The 23874-nt window shown below is 36.3% G+C and overlaps 1 protein-coding gene across 4 annotated transcripts in view; it reads left to right on the top strand.

Annotated features, from left to right (window-relative positions):
* CHEK1 (checkpoint kinase 1) overlaps positions 1-23874 on the top strand; it is a 40809-nt gene that overhangs the window by 16323 nt on the left and 612 nt on the right. For 3 of the 4 annotated variants that reach the window (XM_063093837.1, XM_063093835.1, XM_063093838.1), the window contains 4 exons: positions 60-237; positions 502-633; positions 16257-16358; positions 17422-17496. In XM_063093837.1, coding sequence (XP_062949907.1) covers positions 60-237; positions 502-633; positions 16257-16358; positions 17422-17496 — 487 coding nt within the window. Of the gene's footprint in view, positions 1-59; positions 238-501; positions 634-16256; positions 16359-17421; positions 18202-23874 lie in introns of those variants that run through there. The other variant, XM_063093836.1, reaches the window with a different exon arrangement.

Genomic DNA, 23874 nt, shown 5'->3' with positions numbered 1-23874 from the left:
AAAAAGGCCTGACAGATTTTATTTAAAGGCATATTTTCCCCTCTGTCTTAATACCTCAGTGAAGAAAATGTGAAGTACTCCAGTTCCCAGCCAGAACCACGGACAGGTCTTTCCTTATGGGATACCAGTCCTTCATACATTGATAAGCTGGTACAAGGAATCAGTTTTTCCCAACCCACATGTCCTGATCATATGCTTCTGAATAGTCAGTTACTTGGCACACCAGGATCCTCACAGGTAAGGGAATTTAGTTTTTCAAATAAATAATGACAGCCCTTTATTTTTATTGTCTTAAAGTCCTTTTAATGTATAAATCTTAGATATATATATATTAACACTTCTAATTTATGCATATTCTTTGGACGTGAAAGAAAGAATTAGAGGAGGCCTTTATGAAAAAGAATACTAAGTAACAGAAAAGAATTTTTAGATTAAATAGCTGTGATATGACAGCTTTTGGTCATAATAGATTTATTAAGTTTTCATCTATTTGTCATGTAGAACCCCTGGCAGCGTTTGGTCAAAAGAATGACTCGATTCTTTACCAAATTGGATGCAGACAAATCTTATCAGTGCCTGAAAGAGACCTGTGAAAAGTTGGGCTATCAGTGGAAGAAGAGTTGTATGAATCAGGTATGTTTCACTGATTTTCACTGTATCTTTTCCCAAAGAAAACTTTAAATATTTGAGTAAAAACTATCATTTTCAGGATATTTTAGAAATTCAAAATAGTTTAATTTGAAAAAGAAATAATTGAAATTCAAGGAATTTAAGTAAAATGTTCTTTACCTTAAGAAATAATATTTCTTAAAAGACTTCTCTAAGATTATTAAAAATGTTAAGTGGCTGGAGTCATTATTTTCTTAAAAACTACATAAGCTTAAATTGTGGACAATAACAATTGACTCCTTCTATGAAACATTAGCAATCCCACACTTTCTCCCATCTTTCCTGATCCCGCCTATCAATTTTTGTTGTTAATGTTATATCTATGCTCTAATAATATAGATATTCTAATCTGTCTTTAGGCTTTTTAAAAAATGCTAATGTCATGAAAAACAAAGGGGCTGTTCTGTATTAAAGGAGACAAAAGAGGTCTCATAATTTAATGCCTGCATGATCTTTGACTAAATCATGGATAACAAAGGTAAAAACAAGGGCTGGCTAGTTAGCTTAGTTAGTTAGAGCATGCCCTTGTAACACCAAGGTCAAGGGTTCATGTCCCTGTACCATAACTGCCTGCTGCCAAAAAAAAAAAAAAAAAAGGTTCATTTAAAAACCAAAAACAAACTATAAAGGATGTTATTGGAACATTGGGGAAATTTGAATATTTGAATATAGGCTGTATGTTAGATAATGTTTGTGTATCAGTGTCAGATTTCTTGGGTGTGGTCATAATATTGTGCTTTGTAGGAGAATGTCTTCAGGCAAATAAAGGGTATATGGTTATTTATTATACACTTTTTTCAGTTTTTCTGTAGATTTGTAAGTTTTCAAAATTGAAAGAGGGAAATGTTAACTATGTAGAATTGTAAGACTACCCTGATTTTACTCTCACCTCATATAAGTGATTCACTTTTTCTAGGTAGATTTATAGAGATAAAATTGGCAGAACAGAAAATCATCACTTTAACCGTTTCAAAGTGTACAATTCAGTGGTTTTTAGTATATTCACAAAGTTAGACATCACTCTTGTCTAATTCCAGAACATTCCATCACTACAGAAAAAAACTTTGTATCATTTAGCAGTCACTCCTCATTCCTCACCCCACTTATTCCTGGCAAGCACTAATTTACTTTCTGTCTCTGTATTGCCTTCTCCGGACATTTCATATAAATGGAATCATACTATATATGGTCCTTTGGGTCTGTCTTCTTTTACTTAGTATAATGTTTTCAAGGTTTATCCATGTTATAGCATGTAACGGTACTTTTTTCCTTTTTACGAATGAATAATGTTCTATTTTGTGGATATGCTACATTTTGGTTATCCATTCATCTGTTGGACGTTTCTACGTTTTGGTTATTATGAATAATGCTGCTATGAACATTCTTGTACAAGTGTTTGTATGAACAGATGTTTTCAATTTCTTAGATATATACATAGGATTGGAATTGCTGGGCTTAATGGTAACTGCATGTTTAACTTTTTGAGGAACTGCCAAGTATTTTTCAAAAGCAGCTGCACCACTTTACATTCCCACCAGCAGTGTATGAAGGTTCCAATTTCTCTACATCCAAGCTTGTTATTGTCTGCTTTTTTATTATAGCCATATTATTGTTTATGAAGTGTTATCTTGTTTTTCCTTTAATTTTTTTTTTTTTGAATCAACCAACTGATTATACATATTTTTGGAGTTCAATGTTGACGTATTTTGATCAAGTCAATATTATTAGCATATATGATATTACAAATTGTATTTATTCCTTATGACTCTTGTCCAATCCCTCCCCAACCTCCTCTCCCTTCCCACTCCCACCTCTGATAACCCTAGATTCCTTCTCTCCTTCTGAAAGAGTAACAGTTACTCTGTTGGTTTGTTGCCTAGATGATCTGTCCAGTGCTGAGAGAGGTGTGTTCAGGTCCCCCACTATTGTCATAGAATAGATGCTTCTAGCACTCTGGAATGGGCTTTGCGGAGAGAGGCATCCTCTTCTTTTCTTTGGTCTCTGCTAGTGACTCTCCTTGTGTCAATGCACTCGAGTTGCTGGATGGTGGTTGTAGTGTCTTAGCCAGTGGTTATAGTGTCTAGCCGGTAGTTGTAGCATCTAGCCAGTGGTTGTATGTGCACGGTGGTTCTAGTGTCTAGCCGGTGGTTGTAGCGTCTAGCCACTTTTGTGGCATCTGTGGCTATTGTGGCTGTGGTCACATGGAAGTGGTGTTTTTGGCATGCTCCTTGCCTGGTTGTGGGAGGAGGGGTCGGTCCCCATCTCCGTCTGTTTTTACATTCTAAGATGTTGTTGGGGAGCAGTTGGGTGGGAGGGGGAGAGGAAAAGGGGGAAGGAAATAGGGTGGGAAGAGGAGGAAGGAAGGGGGGAGTGGTTAAGCCTGTGGTACCCCCTCATTCCTGCAGGGGAGACTAGGGGGCTTCCAGTGGTGGCTTGGTCTTTGCTGGGCTGAATGCAGATGTTGGGGGTGTGACTGAACCCTCAGCTCCCCACTGTTCCTGCTTGGGAGCCCAGTGTGTTACCTGTAGCAGCTTGGTGGTCATTGCTGGGCTGTTTATGGGTGTCAGCGGGGCATGGCCAAGGCCCGAGACCCTCAGTCTCCCATTGCCCAGCTCGGAAGCCCAGGGCGCTTCCTGTGGTGGCTCAGTGGTCGTCACTGGGCTGGTTGTGGGTGTCAGTGGGCATGGCTGAGGCCCCTGGCCCTCCCCACTCCCTGGCTTGGGAGCCCCTGGGGTTTCTGGTCCTCCAAGGTTTACAGGTGTTCTTTGGTGAAGTGAGACATTTACTAGTTAATATCAAACCTTGTCTCTGGTCTGTGGGTATTTTGTTTTTCTTTCAGTTCTGTGTTGGATCATTTGTTCTTTCCACTACTTAAACTCTGCACTGGAACTAATTTGTTGTCCTTTGCTTGCTTCTAAAACAGGGAAACTTCCTGTGGGGAGCAGCACTTGAGCTCTGTAGTTGAGCTAAATTGCTGCTTTGCTGCTGATTCCCTGGGGAAGGCTTTTTGTGCAGCTCAGGTTTTAATGGTTGGCTTTGTAGGTACTTCTGGGTCTTGTGAGATCCGGTACACCTGGGTTGTATAGAAACTCTGGTCTGGACCTGAGTCTTTTCAGCAAACTGATCCCCCTGCAGTTCTATATTCTTGACCAGTCTACAGAGAGTGGGCCTGTGCTGATTGGAGGGCAGATCAGCTGTCCATGCAGTGTCCCAGTGTTCCCCCTGTGGGCCCGTCTCCCCCACTGCCTGCACTTCAGACACTTCCATGGGACAAGCTGTGCACTTGTGCCTTGCGATAACTCACTGGCCTCTGAGTGGCTCCTTTTTTCAGTTATTGTGGCTCCTTGCTCCTATGTCCACAGGAACCCTGTTAGTGGTCCTGCTGACCTGAGGGCCACCAAGGCCCTCTTCTCGCCTTCTGTCTCCAAGCGCCTTCATAGTAAGGGCACAGCTGTGGCTTTTGCCAGCTCTTTCTCCATGCACTCACCAGTTCCAGCCTTGAAGCAGCTGGGATTTGAAATGGTGGGAATGATCTTTTCTTTCTCTCATCGTGGCTTCTCCTGCCTTCACACACTCAGTAGATCTCTCCTCTTCCCCTCAGCTCTAGTGGCCCCACCTTGGCTGTCATTGCTTTTTAATAGTTGTAAATTAGTTGATTTGTGGGAGAGAGTGACACAGGGGACCGTCTATTCCACCATCTTGACCGGAAGCCTCCTTATTTTTCGTTTAGGTTTGCATTTATCTAAGAACTAATGATGTTGAGCATTTTTTCATATGCTTATTGCCATTTCTTTAGAGAAATATCTGTTTAGATCCTTTACCCATATTATTTATTTATTTATTTCTATTGTAATATAGTTGATTGTACATATCTGTGGGGTACAGAGCTGAGTATCAATACTTGTGTGCTATATGTGTGCTCAAATCAGAATTATTATATTCAATAATATACACTGTCATTGCTATTCGTGGCCCTCTACCAGTTCCACCCTCCCCCCTCCCTTCCTGCTTTTAGTAACCTCAGTTCTCCTTTTGAAAGTTCACTGTATTATTGCGAATGTGTATCTTTCTTTTTCTTATTTATATGTTTACTATTTTAGCTTCCACTTATGAGTGAGAACATATAGTATTTCTCTTTCTGTGCCTGGATTATTTCACTTAATATGATTTTCTCTAAGTTCATCCATGCTGCTGTGAATGGCAATATTTCAATCTTTTTTATGGCAGAGTAATATTCCATTGTGTATAGACACACCACATTTTCCTTACCCAATCATCTGATGATGGACATTTACATTGGTTCAACTCTTAGCTATTGTAAATAGAGCTGCAATAAACATGGGGGTGCAGGTATCTCTTCAACATGAGGCTTTCCATTCATTTGGGTATACACCCAGCAGGGGAATTGCTGGATCATGCTTTGTCCATATTTTAACACAAGTTTTTTCTTTTTATTAAATTGTAAAAATTCTTTATATATTCTGGACACTAGAACCTTGTCAGATACCTGATTTGCAAATATTCTCTCCCATTCTGTGGGAGAAATATTCTCTTGTTCTTTTCACTTTCTTGTTAGTGTCCTTTGATGCAGAAAAGTTTTTAACTTTGATGAATTCCAGTTATCTATTTTTTTCTTTGTTGCATGTGCTTTTGGTGTTAAATTTAAGAAACTGTTGCCTAACACAAGATCATAAAGATTTACTCTTACATTTTTTTCTAACAGTCTTACAGGTTTAGGTCTTACATTTAGGTCTTTGATCCACTTAGAGTTAATATTTGTATATGGTGTGAGGTAGGGGTCCATATTTAATCTTTTGCATGTGGATATCCAGATGTTTCGGTACCATTTGTGAAAAGACTTTTCCCATTGGATGGTCTTGGTACCCTTATTGAAAATAAATTGATCACAGATGTACGGGATTTATTTCTGGGCTGTCGATTCTATCCCATTGATCTACATTTCTGTGCTTATACCACTACCACACTGATTTGGTTACTGTAGCTCTGTGGTAAGTTTTGAAATGGGAAAGTATGAGTCCTTGGAATTTTTCCCTTTTTTTCAAGAATGTTTTGGTTATTTGTGGTCTCTTGCTTTTCTGTCTGAATTTTAGGATCAACTTGACCATTTCTGCAAAAATAAAATTTGAAATTTTAATAGGGATTACATTTAATATATAGATTAATTTGGGGAATATTTCCATTTTAACATTTAACTCTTGCAATTCAATAACATAGGGTGTCTTTCCATTTTTTTTTTAGGTCTTTTAAAATTTAAGAATATTTTGTAGTTATTTAGTGTCTTGCACTTCCTTGGTTAAATTTATTCCTGTGTTTATTGTTTTTGACACTATTGTAAATGGAATTGTTTTTTAAATTTCATTGTCAAATAGTTCATTGTCAGTGTATATGCAATTGAATTTTATGTATCAATCTTGTATTCTGCAAATTTGCTGAACTTATTAGCTCTAGTAGCTGTTTTGCAGATTCTTTAGCTTTTTCTCTGTATAAGATCACGTTATTTGCAAATTATAGTTTTACTTCTTCCTTTTCAATCTGTTTGCCTTTTAATTCTTTTTCTTATTTAATTGCTTTGCTAGGACGTGCAGTATTGGACAGTATGTTGGACAGAAATGTTGAGAGTGGATATCCTTATCTTGTTCCTGATCTTAGGAGAAAGCTTTTGGTTTTTTCATCATTAGATATAATGTTAGCTGTGGGTTTTTCCATAGATGCTGTTAGCAGGTAGAGGAGGATCCTTTCTATCCCTAGTCTGTTGAGTGTTTCTTTATTAGTCAGGGTTCTCTAGAGAGACAGAATCAATAGGATACATTATAATTATATGAGAGGGATTTATAAGGGAAATTAGCTCACGTGACTATAAAGAAAAGTTCCACAATAGGCGGTGTATAAACTGGATGCCGGTAGCATGGCTCAGTCCAAGTCCAAAGGCCTCAAAACCAGGGAAGCTGATGGTGACTTTGGTGTAAGTTCTGGAACCCAAAAGCTGAAGAGTCTCAAGCTCTGATGTCCGCGGACAGGAGAGAAGTGTATCCCAGCTCCAGCAGATCAAGAGAGAGAGCTTCACCTCTTTCCTCTGTCTTTTGTTCTCTGAACCCCCAGCAGATTGGATGGTTCCCACCCTCATGGACACACCTAAAAAGATTTCTTTACCAGGTTTCTCAGCATTCCTTCGTCTAACCAAGTTGACACCTAGAATTAACCTTCACAATTTCTATCATGAAAGAGTATTGGATTTTGTCAAATTAGTTTTTTGCATCTATCGAGATGATCATGTGGATTTTCCCATTTATTAATATGGCATGTTACATTAATTGATATTTGTGTTTTGAATCAACTTTGCATTCCTGAAATAAATCCCACTTGGTCATAGTGTTTAATCCTTTTAGTATATTGCTGGATTTGATTTGCTAGTATTTGCTGAATACAAAAAAGTATAAAGTATTTTACTTTATATTAATAAGGGGTATTCTTCAGTACTTTTCTTTCAGTGTTTTGTCTGGCTTGGTATTAGGCTAACATTAGCCTCATAGAATGAATTAGGTGGTTTTCTCTCCTCTCCTATATTTTTGGAAGAGTTTAAGAAGGATTGATGTTGGTTCTTTTTAAACATTGGTTGAATGGGGCCATCTGGTCCTAGGATGTTTTTTTGTAGAAATTTTTCAGTTGCTGACTCAGTGTCTTTGCTTGTTAGGGATATATTCAGATTTTCTGTTTTTGAGTCAGTTCTGGTAATTTATATGTTTCTAGGAATTTATCCATTTCATTTTGGTTATTGAACATGTTTGCATAAAGTTCATAATATTCTCTTATAATCCTTTTTAATTCTGTAAGGTTAGTTGTAATATCCTTACTTTCATTCCTAATTTTAATAATTTGAGTTTTTTTTTTTTTTTTTTTTCCTTAGTCTGGCTAAAGGTCAATCAATTTTGTTGATCTTTTCAAGAACTAACTTTAGGTTTACTGATTTTTCTCTATTGTCTATCTGTTATCTTTATTTATTTTATTATTTCCTTCTTTTATGGACTTAACTAAGTTTTTTGGACTTAACTGTCTTAGTCTATTTTCTATCCTTTATAACAGGATACCTGAAACTGGGTAATTAATAAAGAAAAGAAATTTATTCTTACAGTTTTGGAGGCTAGGAAGCCCAAGGTTGAGGTGGTGCGTCTTGTGAGAGTCTTCTTCCTGGTGGGAGCTTTCTGAAAAGTCCTGAGGTAGTGCAGAGTATCTTCACAAATCAAAAGGTCTGAGCATGTTAGCATATCGCTCAGGTCTCTTTCTCCTCTTATGAAGCCTCTAGTGCCACTCCTATGATAACGCATTAATTCATTAATTCATTAACCTTAGTCCATGAATGGATTAATTCATTCATGAGGGCAGAATCCTCCCGATCCAATCATCTTAGCCCCACCTGTCAATACTGCCATATTGGGGATTAAGTTACAACTTGAGCGTTAGAGGGGACAAACATTCAAACCATAGCACTGGCTCTTCCTTTTTCACTTTTGCAAGTGATTGTTCCTATTGGTTATTGATTGGAGATCTTTTTTTGTCTAAAGCAATTTTAGGTTCACAGCAAAATTGAGTAGAAGGTATAGATTTTCCATATGCTCCCTCCCCACCTTGCGTACATAGCCTCCCCCATTATTGTTGTCCCCTATCAGAGTGGTACATTTCTTACAATTGATGAACCTACATTGACACATCATTATCACCCAAAGTCCATAGTTTACATGAGGGTTCACTCTTGATGTTAAACATTCTATGAGTTTGGACAAATTTATAATGATATATATCTACCATTGTAGTATTATACAGAATAGTTCCACTGCCCTAGAAATTTTCTGTGTTTTGCTTATTTTTCCCTCCCTTGCCGGTAACCCCTGGCAACCACTGAACTTTTTAATATCTTCATGGTTTTGCTTTCCAGAATGTGATATAGATGGAAGCATACAGTTATGTAGACTTTTCAGAGTGGCTTTTTTTTTTTACTTAGTAATATGCATTTAAGGTTTCTGTAGGTCTTTTCATGGCTTCATAGCTCATTTATTTTTTTGTGCTGAATAATATTTCATTGTCTGGATGTACCAGTTTATTTATTCATTCACCTACCAAAGGACATCTTGGATGCTTTCAAGTTTTGGAAATTATGAGTAAATATCAGTGTGTAGATTAGTAAGAAATTGCCAAACTGTCTTCCAAAGTGGCTATACCATTTTGTATTCCCACCAGCAATGAATGTGTTCTGTTGCTCCACATCATTCTTATTTTTTAATATAACTGCTTATAGCTGTAAATTTACCTGTGAGCACTGCTTTTTCTGCTTTCCCTCAGTTGGTATGTTGTGTTTTCATTTTCATTCGTATCGAGGTATTTTTTTTATAATTTCCCTTGTGATTTCTTCCTTTACCCATTGGTGACTTTGGTATGCTGTCTGATTTGCACATATTTGTGAGTTTTCCAAAGTTCTTTCTGTTACTGGTTTTTAATCTTATTTCATTGTGGGAGAGAAAATACTGTAGAGGGTTGACATATTATGATACGTTTTGCTAAGAGGATGGCCGTGACCTCTGGCCACAGCCAGAAGAGGCACATGATGCCAGTACCCATGTGGGACGTGCTGCGCACAGTATTTCTCTAAGATCATGTAAAAGCCTCCATTTTCCAGATATTTTAAGAATGCAAAAAATAGGAGCATTCCATTGACTAGTAGAAGGTTCAATATGTCCAGCCTGCAATTGCTCTTGTGTAAGAGCATTTACATGCTTTACTTTGTCCCCTTTAAGGGGCCATTGCTCTACCCAAACAGGACCAGATAACCATGTCAATTTGGCTCTGTGGCAATGGTGGTAAGGATAAATTTGTAGGGGTGGAAAGTTGTAAATTCCATTGAGCCAGTAAATCTCAACCCCATAGAGTAATTGGCAAATTAAGGATATAAGTATAAATAGTTGCTGGTTGACCATCAGGATTGAGACAAGGAATAGAGTATTTACTCTGTAAAGGTTGTTTCTCACCACCTAACCCTGTAACAGTAAGAGTCGATGATTGAGTGGGCCAGTGAGAACACCAATCCTTATGTGAGATAATTGTAACATCAGCTCCAGTTTCAGGTAAACCAGTAATAGCTTTTTAATTAACTAACACCATAAGATATGGTCTTTGTTGAGAAATTTTTGTAACCCAGAAAGCTTCAGTGCTGCCAAACCCATTGGTACCCTGAGAATGTGAAGAACTGTTAGGTGCAAAATAAGGAATTAAAAGAAGTTGAGCAAGACAAGTACCAGCAGGGAAAGAATGAAATCCTTGACTAGTAAACATAATTTTAATTTGAACTTTATCACTCCAGGTAAAACTTGAATACCTTGGCTTGTGAAACTAGAGTGTCCCATAATTAACCCTCCTGTTCCCAAAGGAAGTGGACCCCATATTGGAGTAGAAATGACTTACATTCCCAGCTTCATTAATCAATAGATCTTTTGCAATCGGAATATCTAAGTTTGTACCTCCCTTAGTTGCAGTGACCAGATCAGTTACATGGAGGTGGGAGGTACAGTTGGTTTGAGAGATGGAGTCCATTCTGGCACCTGAACATTCCAATTGTGGGGACGAGGACTCCCGTTTTGTTGAGGGATGTGAGAGCCAACACCCCTTTTCCTGTTTCCCGAATGAGAAATGGGATTGCCATCAGCATCGAATTTGGAACGACATTGATTAGCCCGAGGAAACCCCTTTTTACATTTAGGACATTTTAAGTTGAGGTTGTGTAGATAAATCATCTTTTTTACAGTCATTTTGAAAATGTCCTTTACCACATTTAAAGCAAGTAGAGGTTTGTAAAGCAGCAGCAAGTATGTGTGCTTTATGAGTTTCTGTGCCTACATTTTGACAAGTTTTGATCATATCAGCCAATGTTGGAGAGAAACCTTGAAGAGCTTGCAATGCTCATTTATAGTCACTATTTGCATTTTCAATTGCTAATTGTAAAAGCAAGGCCTCAGCCGCTTTTGCATTTTCTACCTGACGAGAAATGGCATTTTGTAATCTGTTAACAAAATCCATGTATTGTTCTAATGCTCCTTTTCTAGTAATGGCAAAAGATCCATTAGGAGTGCATGTATCTGGAATATGTGCCCAAGCCCAAATGGCTGCTTGAGAAGTTTGAGGAAAAGCTTGTTGTGGAAGTTGAGCTTGTAAAGCAGTAGAAAAATTACCTTGCCCTAATAACATTTCAAACCCTACTGGAGTTTGAGTTTGTAAATTAGCCATGGATATTTGAGTACATTTATCTTGATAATCTTGGAGCCATAAACTATATTGTGCAGGAGGCAAAAGAGTTTTTATTAACATTCTCCAGTCCCAAGGAGTCATTTCATATAAAGCTCCAATATTTTCCACCAAGAGCTTTGAATGCCATTTTCTGTAATATTCTTCTTTAACTCCTTGTATACTGTCAAGGCATAGCATCATGTCTAGGTTGTTGTCCCAGTGCTTAGAGCACCAGGAAAGCCAAAGAAGCTTTACCATCAACATTAAGACATTTTTGGAAACAGAGTTCAATGATTCCTTCATATTTGTCAGAAGCAACACCAGGATTTCCAATAGGAGGACAAGAAGGAATAGGAGCAGGTGGAGGTGTACTATTAATTTTCTCCACCACATATACTGAGGGATTAAATTTATCTGTCCGAGGAGAGGCATGATCTTGTGGCTGAATAGGTCTAAGAACTAAACAGTGTAGATTCCATGTAGTCAGATGTTGGACTGTAACTGTACCTATAGCATTACACAACCAACGACCAACTCGTTCCCAGTCTTTAATATCCAAGGGGCCTTCGTTGGGATACCAAGGACATTGTTCATGAATTACCTTCAATAATTGTATTAATTGATTTTATGATACTTTACAATTAGCTGCTCAAGAAAGGCCTGTAATTTCAGTTTATGTTTGCACTGTTCTGGAGAAAAAGAATTACCCATATCGGAAATGAAAGTAAAAGCAGTATAAGCAGATAAAAGAAGCTCCTAGTCTGAAAAAGAATGTGTTAAAAACTTCGCCGAGGGAAGTCAGTTAAAATTTCCAATGCCCCATGATATAGGAGGATGCATCTCTTTCTTTAGAAGGCTTAGGGAGTTTTCTTACTGTTCTGTGGAATGGCCTATAGAAAGTGTCACATCGGGGTCACCAAGATGTGATGAAGATTGAAGCAGAGACGGTAATGAACTACTCGGAGACAATGGCAGTTGTAACCAAGCGATTAGGAGTGACCATTCACTAAGGAAGTGAAGGCCAAAAGCCAAAGTCCAATGGATGTTTATTATGATAGCTGTGGGAAAAGTAAGCGAGCAGGGATAAAAGAGGTGGAGCCCCCAGGACAGAACTCCTGAAATTTATTTGAATGGACTATATTGCATACTCCCCTGAGCCCAAGGATGCAGCAGTTTCTCACAGCTGCATATTCCCTTGAGTTCATGGATGCAGCAGTTTCTATCAGCTGGTGTTATCCTGAGAAATACTGTGTGCAGCACGTCCCACATGGCTACTGGCACCGTGTATCTCTTCTGGCTGTGGCGAGAGGTCGTGGCCATCCTCTTAGCAGAACATATCACAAGGTGTTAACCCTCTACAAAATACTTTGTATGATTTCATTCTTTTAAAATTTATGAAGACTTTTTTTTTTAACCTAACGTGGTCTATACTGGAGAATATCGCATGTGTACTTAAGAAGTATGTGCATTTTGCTGTTGTTGGGTGAAGTGTACTATATACGTTTTTTAGGTCCAGTTGCTTCATAGTGTTGTTCACATCTTTTATTTCCTCATTTGTCTTTTTCTAATTTTTGTACTTATTATTGAGAATGGAGTGTTGAAATATCTGACTGTTATTGCTGAACTCTTTATTACTTTAATTCTGTTTTGCCTCATATTTTGGATTCAGTTGCTAGGTGCATATATGTTTATAATTGTTGTATTTTCTTGATGTACTGATCCTTTTAACTTTTATATAATGTCCTTTTTGTTCTTCGTAACAGGTTTCATTAGTCTGTTTTGTCTGATAGTAGTGGAGCCACACCAACTCTATTTTGGTTATTGTTTATAGGGACTTTTTTCCCCCCCTTTTATTTTCAACCTATTTGTCTTTGAATCTCAAGTGATTGGTTTATAGGCAGCATATAGGTGGATCATGTTTCTTTTTTACAAATCTGCCTTTTAATTGAATAATTTAATACACTTACTTTCAATGTCATTACTAATAATGATCCACCTGTTTTCTATTTGTTTCTACATGTTTTATGTCTTTTTCATTCCTCAGATTTTCCATTATTGCCTTTATTTGTTTTTAATGGATATTTTCTACTTTACCATTTTAATTCCTTTCTTGTTTTTTGTTTTGTTTTTCATGGGGATTTTTATTTTCTTTTTTCTTTTTTTTTAAATGATGACCAGTAAGCTTAACCCTTGACTTGGTGTTGTCAGCACCACACTCTCCCAAGTTAGCTAACTGGCCATCCCTACATTGGGATCCAAACCCGTGGCCTTGGTGTTATCAGCACCACACTCTCCCAAGTGAGCCATGGGCTGGCCCTTTTGTTATTTTCTTAGTGATTGCCCTGAGAATTACAATCTTAATTTATAACAATCTGGTTTGGATTAATAGTAATTTAATCTGAGCAGTATAGAAAACTTTGGTCCTGTATATCTTTACCAACCCCCCATGCTATTATTGTCACAAATTACAACTTTATGCATTATGTATCCATCAATATTGATTTATTTCATAATTATTGATACATAATTATTGTTTTACATAGTTATCTATTAAATCAGAAAAAAGAAAGGAGTTACACTGAAAAAATTTGTTAAGGTTGTCTTTTATATTTACCAGTGTAGTGACCTTTACCAGTTCTGTTTATTTCTTCACATGGATTTGAGTTACTGTCTAGTGTTCATTCATTTCAGCCTGAAGGTCTTCCTGCAGCATTTCTTGTCGTTAAGGTCTTGTAGTAATGAACTCTCTCAGGTTGTATTTAACTGGGAATGCCTGAATTTCTTCTTTGTTTTTGACAGATAGTTTTGCTGGATATAAAATTCTTGTTAGATAGTTTTTGTCTTTCAGCACTCTGAATATCTCATTCCACTGCCTTCTCACTTTCAAGGTTTCTGATGAGAAATCAGCTGTGAATCTTCTTGAGGATTCCTTGTATATGATATGTTGCTTCTTTCCTGCTGCCTTTAAAAGTCTTTTTTTTTTTTTTTTTTTGGCTGGCTGGTGTGGGGATCTGAACTCTTTACCTTGCTGTTATCTGCACCAAGCTACAACCAAGTGAGCTAATGGCCAGCCTCAAGGTTCTCTCTTTCGATTATTTGTCTATGATGTATCTTGTGTGGATCTCTTTGTGTTTATCACATTTGGAGTTCATTGAGCTTCTTGTATGTGTAGACTAATCTTTTTAATCAAATTTCGAAGGTTTTGGCCATTATTTCTTTAAATATTCTGTCTCTTTCTCTCCACTCCCTCTTAGACTTCCATTAAGCATATGTTGTTACTCTTGATGGTGTACCACAGGTCTCTTAGGCTCTGTTCATTTTTCTTCATTCTTTTTTATGTTTTTCAGGGATAGTTTTGACTGGTTGCTGTTTTTCTTGTATATGGGCCATACTTTCTTTTTTTTTGCATGCTCTGTAAGTTTTCATCGAAAACAACATTTTTAGTATTATGTGGCAACTCTAAAAATAAGATTTTTTCTCTCTTGCCCCAGGGTTTGTTGTAGTTGTTTCTTGATGTAATTGTTTGGTTTTTTTAGTGGCTTTTCTGATATGATATTATTTTTAAAAGTTTGTGTTCTTTGTCAAACATGGCTATGAGGCTTCTGTTCCATTAGCTTGGTAGTCAGGTAATGATTAGACAGAGATTTTCTTACTGTCTAGGAAGCAAAAAAAAAATCTCCTAGTATCTGTAAAGGGGTTCTGTATGTGTGTTGGGGCATACCTCCAATATTCAGCCGGGAAGTTTACAACTCTGCCATTGCCTTCACTGTCTGTTTGCACAGAGCCTCAAAGTTAGGCAGAGGTAGAGCTTAGGGCTTTCTTAGACCTTTCTTGAGCATGTGCACTGCCCTGGTCATAGGTGTGCCCTTTTAGATTTCCAGGATCATGTAGGAACTTTACAAAGTCCTTATTCTTCAAAAACATCTCATCCCTTTGCCTTTTCTTCCAAGCTTTTTGGGTAGTCTGTTTGCCCCAGTTGCTGTCCATTGCTTCAGTCAGCAGAGACTAAGGCATTTTCCTGTAAATATTTTCAACGAATGCTCCAGAAACAGTTTTAGCACAAGGTGAGTTACTGTTAGGAAGGTGAAATAAAGATAAGCCTTTGAGCAGATTTTTCAGGGAACCACATCAGCTTAAAACAGTTTGTAAAAGCGGTTTATCCTACTCTCACCTGTACCTGTACTTGGAATGTAGACTATTATTTTCAAGGTTACTACTGCATGAAGACCAGGGGATGGGAACAGTGTAAGTTATAATGCCAGAAACTCACTGTCTTTACTGAATTTCAGCTGTTTTCTTGAATGAGTGCTCCTGTGTTGCTGTAAGCTTTTAGTTAGTTTACAGTGTTCTGAAAAAGTTGATTTTGATAGTTTTTGACAGTTTTTAGAATTGCTTTTGTGGAGTTATGGTCTTTTGGATGTTTTTACTCTGCCATTTTCACTGACATCACTCCTTGATTCACTTTCTAAATCCTTGAAGAATTTTCTATGCCTTTGAAGTTTAAGAGCTTAATTTAGATGTTTTGAGTATCTTTTATTAATTTTCCCAGAATGTAGTGTGTTATTTCAGCATTTCACAATTATGATACAGCTGTGTGTTTTCATAGTTGTTTCATGAAATAAGAGTTCTTACAATTTTTATAATTTGGGCTTAGGTGGGCAAATCTGCTGCTGATCTTGCATGGGCTGTGGGCATTCAGCTGTGGTCGTTTGATGACTTTGGCTGATGGTCTAACCATCTTCACTCACATGTTTGGGGTCTTTGTGCTGGCTATTTGCTGCACCTGTACTTCCATATCATTCATCTAGCCTGAGTTTCTTTAGGCAATAGGAACATTATGAAAGAGTGAAAGTGAAATTGCAAGGTCTTTCAAGACCTTCTCCATCTTCTGATTGCTGCTTGTTGCTATTCAGCCACAGATCAAGTTATTTTTAATAATCTAATTTTTGATCACTTGTTTTCCCTTTCATTATATTTTTATTCTTTGATTGTTTCTGCCTTCAATTGTATTTTGGTTAAATACTAAATTTCTTGTGTTGCTAAGAGATCGCATAGACTCAATCCCTGATAACGGAGCTGTACTGTTTACAGGTTGGTTTGGGTTGGACACACACACACCCTTTGGAGAAGATAGAGACCTTGGAATGAGTGAGATTTTCAACATACTTGATACTTCTCTTATGGAAGTACCCTGCAAATTTTTATCCCAGTAGTATCATTGACCTAAGAATATGGTTTTTGTTAGAGTATTCTCTGCTCACACATCTGGCATAATCTTTTTGTTGTTATTGCCTTAGGTTACTGTATCAACAACTGATAGGAGGAACAATAAACTGATTTTCAAAGTGAATTTGGTAGAAATGGATGAGAAGATATTGGTTGACTTCCGGCTTTCTAAGGTATTTTTTATATATTTCATTATAATATTCTTTCTATGGAAATATTTCTATGAGTATTTTTTTAATGGCATTATATTTGTATACATGTGGCATTTGTAAATATATGGCAACTTGCTTTTTTCCATTTAGTATTACAAACATTCATCATTATCTTTTCTTCCAAAACATGTTTTTTAAATAACATTTTTCTTATTATATAAGTTTTTGGGTTTTTGTAGAAAATGTAGATAAGTAAAACAAGAAAATGAAAATCCTAAATCATACTACTTAGCAGTAATCATCCTAAATATTTGAAGCATTCTCATTTTTCTTAATCAATTTGTTTATAATGTCTTTTAATAAAAATTGATTTGTTAAGTGTTTGCACATTATAATTTAATGAACCTTTACTTGGTATGGGTAATTCTGTGATTAATATTCTAATAAATATTTTGTTCACATTTCTGATTATTTCTTTAGAAATTATTGGTTCTAAGGTTATAGTTTTAAAGCTCTTGATAAGAACAAAATAGCATTTTAAAAAATATTTATTTCCTGAGAGATTGCATGTGGCTCTAAAGGATATTGGAGGGGTAGGTCACATTCTTTATATTAGAAATTTGCTGTAATACTGTTTTCTAGATGCTTGCTATGAAACTAAATTATTAAGATCCCGGTGTAATGAAATCCTTCTCATAACTGAATCTATTTTCTGTCGATATAGTATTATAGTATTATAGTGTAGTTGTGTAGCTTATTTTAAGTTTACAAAGCCCCACTGCTTATGGAAAACAATGACTTAGATTCAGAGATACCAGCACTTGAAGCAGACAGGATGTCATTTTTTTCTGATCTCTGAGCTCATTGTGATGGGAACAGTCATGGGAATGAAATCAGGTCAGAATTATTTATGTAGCCATTTCCTGTACTGGAATATTTGGTCTTCAGAAGAGGACCTGAAGACAATTGTAGCTAGACAATCTAAGAATGTTTGTCTCTGCTTACCACTAAAGAGAGTTTGATTTAATGGCATAATCTTTTTTTTTTTTTTTAACATTATTTTTGGATATTATTCCTAATATAGGGTGATGGATTGGAGTTCAAGAGACACTTCCTGCAGATTAAAGGGAAGCTGAGTGATGTTGTGAGCAGCCAGAAGGTTTGGCTTCCTGCCACATGATCTGTCCATTGGCTGTGGGGATTTCTGGTGAACATAGTGCTGCTACATTGACATTATTTTTCCTAGAGAAGATTAATTATTCTATTCTGCAAACTTGTAAACGATAGTTCCTGAAGAGTTCTCTTCCTTCTTTACCCAAACATCTTTCAGTTCTTTTTTTATGTTCTGCATACACATGATACCTATATCTTAATTGTAAGTAAAACTTTGGGGAAGGAATGGATAGAATTCATTAAATATTTCTTCAGCTGTGTTTAGTGTCTGAATTTGAAATCCATCTGTTAGGAACCAAGTTTTGGGGTACATAAATTTGCCACTTTTTATGTGAATATCTCATTTTTACCAAAAGATTTTATTTCATCCAAAAAGTATATATTTCTTTTATGTTGATTTGATTATAAGAGTGAATTAATAAAAACGTATTCCTTGTGATTTTTGGACAGTAGTGTAACCCTGAGAATTGTACCTGTATTTTCAAAAGGGCCTGACCAGTTATACAAATCTGTTTTTGAATTATAAGGATTAATTAAAATTGCAATTAGATGTTTCTTCCGGTGTAGTTAGTAATATATAATATACTGGTTGGTCTTTCAAGTAGAAGTTGAGCAGAAACTCTAGTGCTTAACTAACTTTACTCTAAAAATTACTGTTGCACATCTTAAATATTTTTCTATATTATTTTCTACTTTCACAGCCATATTTTAATTCTTTACTACAGAAATAAATTCTATTTTGAAAATGAATATCTAACTCTGTGAACTTATTGGTTACCAAGCTTTTAGGAATAAGGGGGAGGGAGGGAATAAGGAAGCTGTAATAGAAATAGCTTATTCCTGGTTCTTTTATCTATTAGATTTACTAAAACTTTGTTTTTCTAATAAAATTTATGTTAACTTTTGAATGTTTTATGTTGGGGCCCTGTATTCCTTTTTCTAGATAAATTATATAATTAATCAGTTATCTTAGTATGAAGGCAGGAACATGTAAAATTTTGTGGTTAGAGTTTATTATATATTAGTGTATACTGGCAAATTGTGTTACTGTGGTATATACACAGGGGAAGAATAAATTTGAACCTATTAATGTTGCTCCTAAGAATTGATCTGTAAATCCTCAAATATTAGAGAAATTTTATTTTTGAGAATTGTCTGCTAGCCATTAGTATCTGTCAGAAGCCAAGTTATCTCTGCCTTTGACCCCTTCCCTGAGCTCCAGCATTGTACAACCACAGCCTACCTGAACTTTCTACTTGAATGTCTACTGGGAATCTCATGACCAAAAGCACCTTTTTTTTTTTTTTGACTGGTAAGGGAATTGCAACCATTGGCTCAGTGTCGTCTGCACCACGCTCAGCCAGTGAGCGCACTGGCCATCCCTATATAGGATCCGAACCTGCGGCCTTGGCGCTACCAGTGCCGCACTCTCCTGAGTGAGCCATGCCGGCCCCAAAAACACCTTTTGAATTCTATCTTCCAACCTGTTTCTCTCCTACTTTCCCCTAATCTCGGCAAATGTTACTTTCAGTCCCCTAGTTCGTTAAGCCAAAACCTTAGAAATCATTCTTGATCCTTTTTTTCATATTCTGTATTCAGTTCAGCAAATCCTATTTAATTTGGCATATATTCAGAATATATACTGCTTCACACCTCTGCTAGAACTACTCTAGTTGAAGACACTGTCATCGTATTACTTATCCCTAAGCAGTTTATTTTCCAGAAAAGCAGTCAGAATGATCGTTCTATAAAATGTGAATCTCATATCCTTGCCCTGCTTTCAGTTCTCATGGCTTTTCTTCACACTTAAAAACAAAATTCAAAACTCTGTCCATGAGCTCTACAGCTTTATGTGATCTCTCCGCTGGCCATCTCTTTGGCTTCCTTTCCTCCTTGTTAATTTTGCTCTAGTCATGTTGGCTTTACTGTTCCTGCAAGATAAGCACATTCCCTCCTCAGGGTTTTTCACTTGCTGTTCCCTATACTTGGAGTACTTTAGTCCCAAATGTTTTGTAGCTTGTGCTTTATTTTAGGTCTCTGCTTAAATGTCACTTCCTCTGCACAGTCTTTCCCTGACTTATCTAATGTAATACTCTCGTTTGTCACTCTTTATTTTTCATCATAATTTTTATTACCTGACATAGGATATTTTAATTTATCTATTAAATGTCTGTTTCTCACATTGGAATATGTAACATATAAGCTCCTTGAGGTCAGTTATCTGTTCTGTTCAGTTCTATATCCCTAGCACCTAGAAGAATAGTGTCTGATACATTACAGCATGCAATAAACAGCTGTTCAGTGAAAAAATCAGCACTGAGTTAATCTGATCTACCCTCGAAATATATCTGGGAGCTGTCCATTTCTTTCCATTTCCATTGCTGTTACCTCAGTTCAAGCTCCTTCATCTCTTCTGGATTTCAGTAATAAAAACTCAAGTCTTCCCTCTTCCACTTCTGCTTTTGTCATTGTCTAACCCTCTCCCCCTCAAACAATCTTTTCTTTACGTAACCCTTAAATTATTTTTTTAAACTTATAAATTGTACCATGAACCCTTGCTTAAAAAACCTCTAATAGCTTCCCATTGCATCAAGAATGGAATCTAAATTCTTTGCTACGACCTACCTGGCCCTACCTAATTCAACCCTCTGTCCTCTTTGCTCACGACTCCAGACAGAGTTACCTTCTTTCTGTTCATTGAATACACCAAGGTCCATTCCCCTTTCAGGGCTTTGATGTTTGTTGCTTTCTGTGCCTGGAACCTCTTCCGGTAGTTTGCATGGCTGGCTGAGCACTTAAAATCTCAGTGCAAATGTTTCTACTACCCCCATTCCCTATAACATTATTCTATTTTCTTCATAGAACTGATCAGTAAAATTATTTGTTTGTTGTCTATCTCCTCCACCAAAATGTAAGCTTAGACTTTGTCATTCCTTTATCATGCTTATGTATCTTTATATAGAAAGAACAGTACCTGGAATAGAGTAAGTACTAAGTAAATATTTGTTGAATGAATTAATGAATGTTGAATAAATTAATGAGTTAATTAAATATCAGATGAAGAAAACCACAGAATATTGTAAGGAGGTGGTGAATAGATGGATAGTAAATTCTGTCAGCTATTGGAATTCGTGTAGGATGGTGGAAAAGCTTCAGTTTCAGATTGGGCAGACTAGCTCTGACATTTAGTTATGTGAACACTAGCAATTAATTGCCTCTGTAAAGAGGCTGATAAGTACCTTTTAGATAAGATTATTTTTAATCTTAAACGTGTTAATGTATGTAAGAGTATAGTATATACTGTTTTGCACAAAAAGGCATTCAGTGAATATAAGGTGCTGTAGTTTTTCTGTACTGCTTATTATCCTGTTGGGAGAAGGTATTTACTCCCATTATTAAAAGTAATATCTGCTTATCAATGAAAATTTGCAAAGCGCAGAAAAGTAGAAAGGGTAGAGGGGATTTACTACCAGAGGAGAACAGCTAAAATTTTGATGGAAAAACCAACCCATGCTTGTGTCTATGTGTGTGTGTGTGGTTGTTGAGATAAATATAAATACATAAAATATGTACAGTTTAACATGCATTTGTAAAGTTATCTGTTTAACCACAACTCAGTTGAATAAAGATCATTTACAGGCTGTTATAAACTTCCCATATACCCCCTCCCAGTCACAACCCATTCCCTTCCCCCAGAAGTAATTACAAAATTGACTTTTGTGATAATCTTTCATTTTCTCTAGAGTTTTCTCAGCTATTAATGCATCTTCAAATAATATAGTTTATGCATCTTTAATTAGTATAGTTTTTGTTTTTGAACTTTATGTAAATGAAATTATGCTGTATTTTTTTGTTGTTGACTTTCCTTTATATCCCTGCTTTTGCACATACTGAATTCATTGATATTACTATATATGATGCTATTTATGACCATAACACTATTCATTCTACTGCTAATAGATATTTAGATTATTACAGTTTAAAGCTATTATAAACAGTCCTCAGAACATTCTTGTACATGTCCATGAGTTTTGCTAGGCCCAAGAGTCCAGGATATATACCTGGAAGTGGAATTGCTGGGTTTTAGGATATGCATATTTTCAGCTTGAATATAATAATGGCAAACTGTTTTCTAAAGTGATTGTACCAGTTTGTACTTTCATATGAGAAGAGTGTGCAGTTACTGGGAAAACAGTCTGGAATGATGTACTAAAGTATAAGAATGTTCATAGCAACAGAACATGTGTTTCTAGTATTCCAAATTTTCACCTGCGTTTGGTGTCGTCAGTCTGATTTTTACCAAGTTGTTGATTTACTTGTTCTTGTTAATTTGCTTGTTCCTAAGTTTTAAGGAGGTTGAGCATCTTACTTAGGAAGTGCCCGTTCCAGTCTTTTTTGCTCTTTGTTCTACTGTCTTGTCTTTTTCTTAATAGTTTCGGTTCTTCATATGTTCAGCATACTAGTCCTTTGTCAACCTGTGTGTGTTGCATATATATTCTTTCATTCTGTGGCATATTGTACCAACACTTCATGGAAGTTCATAATTTTAATGTAGTCCTATTTAGACCTTTCCTGTGGCTACTGTGTTTTGTTTCTTGTTAAAGGACTCATTCTCTACTTTGAGGTCATGAAGACTTTTTTGTATATTGTCTTCTAAAAGTGTTATAGTTTTGGCTTTATAGTTTTTGACTCATTTAGCTCTATGAGAACGATCCACCTGAAATTGCGTTTTGTTTATAATGTGAAGTAAAGGTCAGGGTTTTTTCCCCTCCGTATGGCTATCCTGTTTAGCACTGGTTATTGAAAAGTTTGTCCTTTTTCACTACTCGTCACTTGTCAGTGCTCAGATGTTCCAATTCTTATTTTTTACCCTTTGTTTTGAATCAGGGTCCAAGAAAAGTTCATACTTACCAATCAGTTGATGTCTTTTAAGTTGTTTTTAGTCTATAAGTTCCCTCTTTCCCCTCGTTTTTTTTCCCCTTTTTAATTTATTGGTTGAAGAATCCATCGCTGTGGTACAGTTTCATGTTTCCTCAATCTTTTTGTGTTTCTTTTAAATACATACATTCAAAATACTAGTCTTGTGTCAACTGTATGTGTTGCATATAAGAATTGAAAGATATAAATTTCCGTCTAAGTAGCATTTTCTGTTATGCCACAGATATTTATATGTGGTATTTTTGTTACCCACTCGTATTTTTTTTTTTTTTTTTTCTTTTTTTGGCATCTGGCTAGTATGGGGATCTGAACTGTGGCTGTGGTGTTATAAGGCTGCACTCTAACCAGCTGAGCTAATCAGCCAGCCCCTTTTTCTTATATCTTTATGATTTATTTTTGATCCATGGATTATTTAGAATTATGTTTCTGAATTTCCAAACCTTTGGGAATTGCTTTTATTTAAAAGTTGTTTTTGTTGGGCCGAGCCCGTGGCTCACTCGGGAGAGTGCAGCGCTGGGAGCGGGGCGACGCTCCCACCGCGGGTTCGGATCCTATATAGGAATGGCCGGTGCACTCAGTGGCTGAGTGCCGGTCACGAAAAAGACAAAAAAAAAAAAAAAAAAAAGTTGTTTTTGTTGAGAAATAATTCACTTATAAAATTCACCCTTTAAAATGTCCACCCTTTAAATGGTACTTAAGTGGTTTCTTAGTATGTTTACAAAGTCGTGCAACGATCACCGCTATCAAATTCCAAAACAATTTCATCACTCCAGAAAGAAACTCCATATTTAATTAGCAGTCACTCTCCATTTTTCCCTCCCCTAGTCCTTGGAAAATACTAATCTACTTTCTGTCTCTGTGGATTTGCTTGTTCTGGGTATTTCATATAAATTGAATCGTATAATATATGCCTGGCTTTCATTTAATGTTTTCAAGGTAGCAGTACTCCTTTCTTATGGCTGAATAATATTTCATTATGTATACATATCCCACATTTTGTTTATTCATCAATTGATGGACATTTTGGTTCTTTTTAGTTTTTAGCTATTATAAAGGTGGCTGCTGTGAACATTTAAGTACAAATTTTTGTGTGTTTATTGGCTTTCAGTTCTCTTGGATATGTACCTAGGAGAAGAACTGCTAGTGGCAGTAGTTTTAGAAATATTATTTGTTATTTGTTTTTAGCAATTAAGTATTGTAGTCACAAAACATCCCTTGTATAGGTTCGGTCTTTTGACATTTGCTGAGTCTTATTTGATTCTCATGGTTCAGAATACCATTAATTTTTATAAATATTCCGTCTGTGCTTGAAAAGAGTAAGTACAGTTGTTGGGTACAGACTTCTATATATGTTCATACAATCAACTGAATTAATCATACCAAATATTCTATATCCTTACTGCTTATTCAATGAATTATTGAGAGA

Source organism: Cynocephalus volans, chromosome 4, assembly GCF_027409185.1.
Source record: "Cynocephalus volans isolate mCynVol1 chromosome 4, mCynVol1.pri, whole genome shotgun sequence".
NCBI lineage: Eukaryota > Metazoa > Chordata > Mammalia > Dermoptera > Cynocephalidae > Cynocephalus > Cynocephalus volans.
Note: the sequence above shows the minus strand (reverse complement) of the source record. Positions and strands in the feature narration are given on the sequence as shown.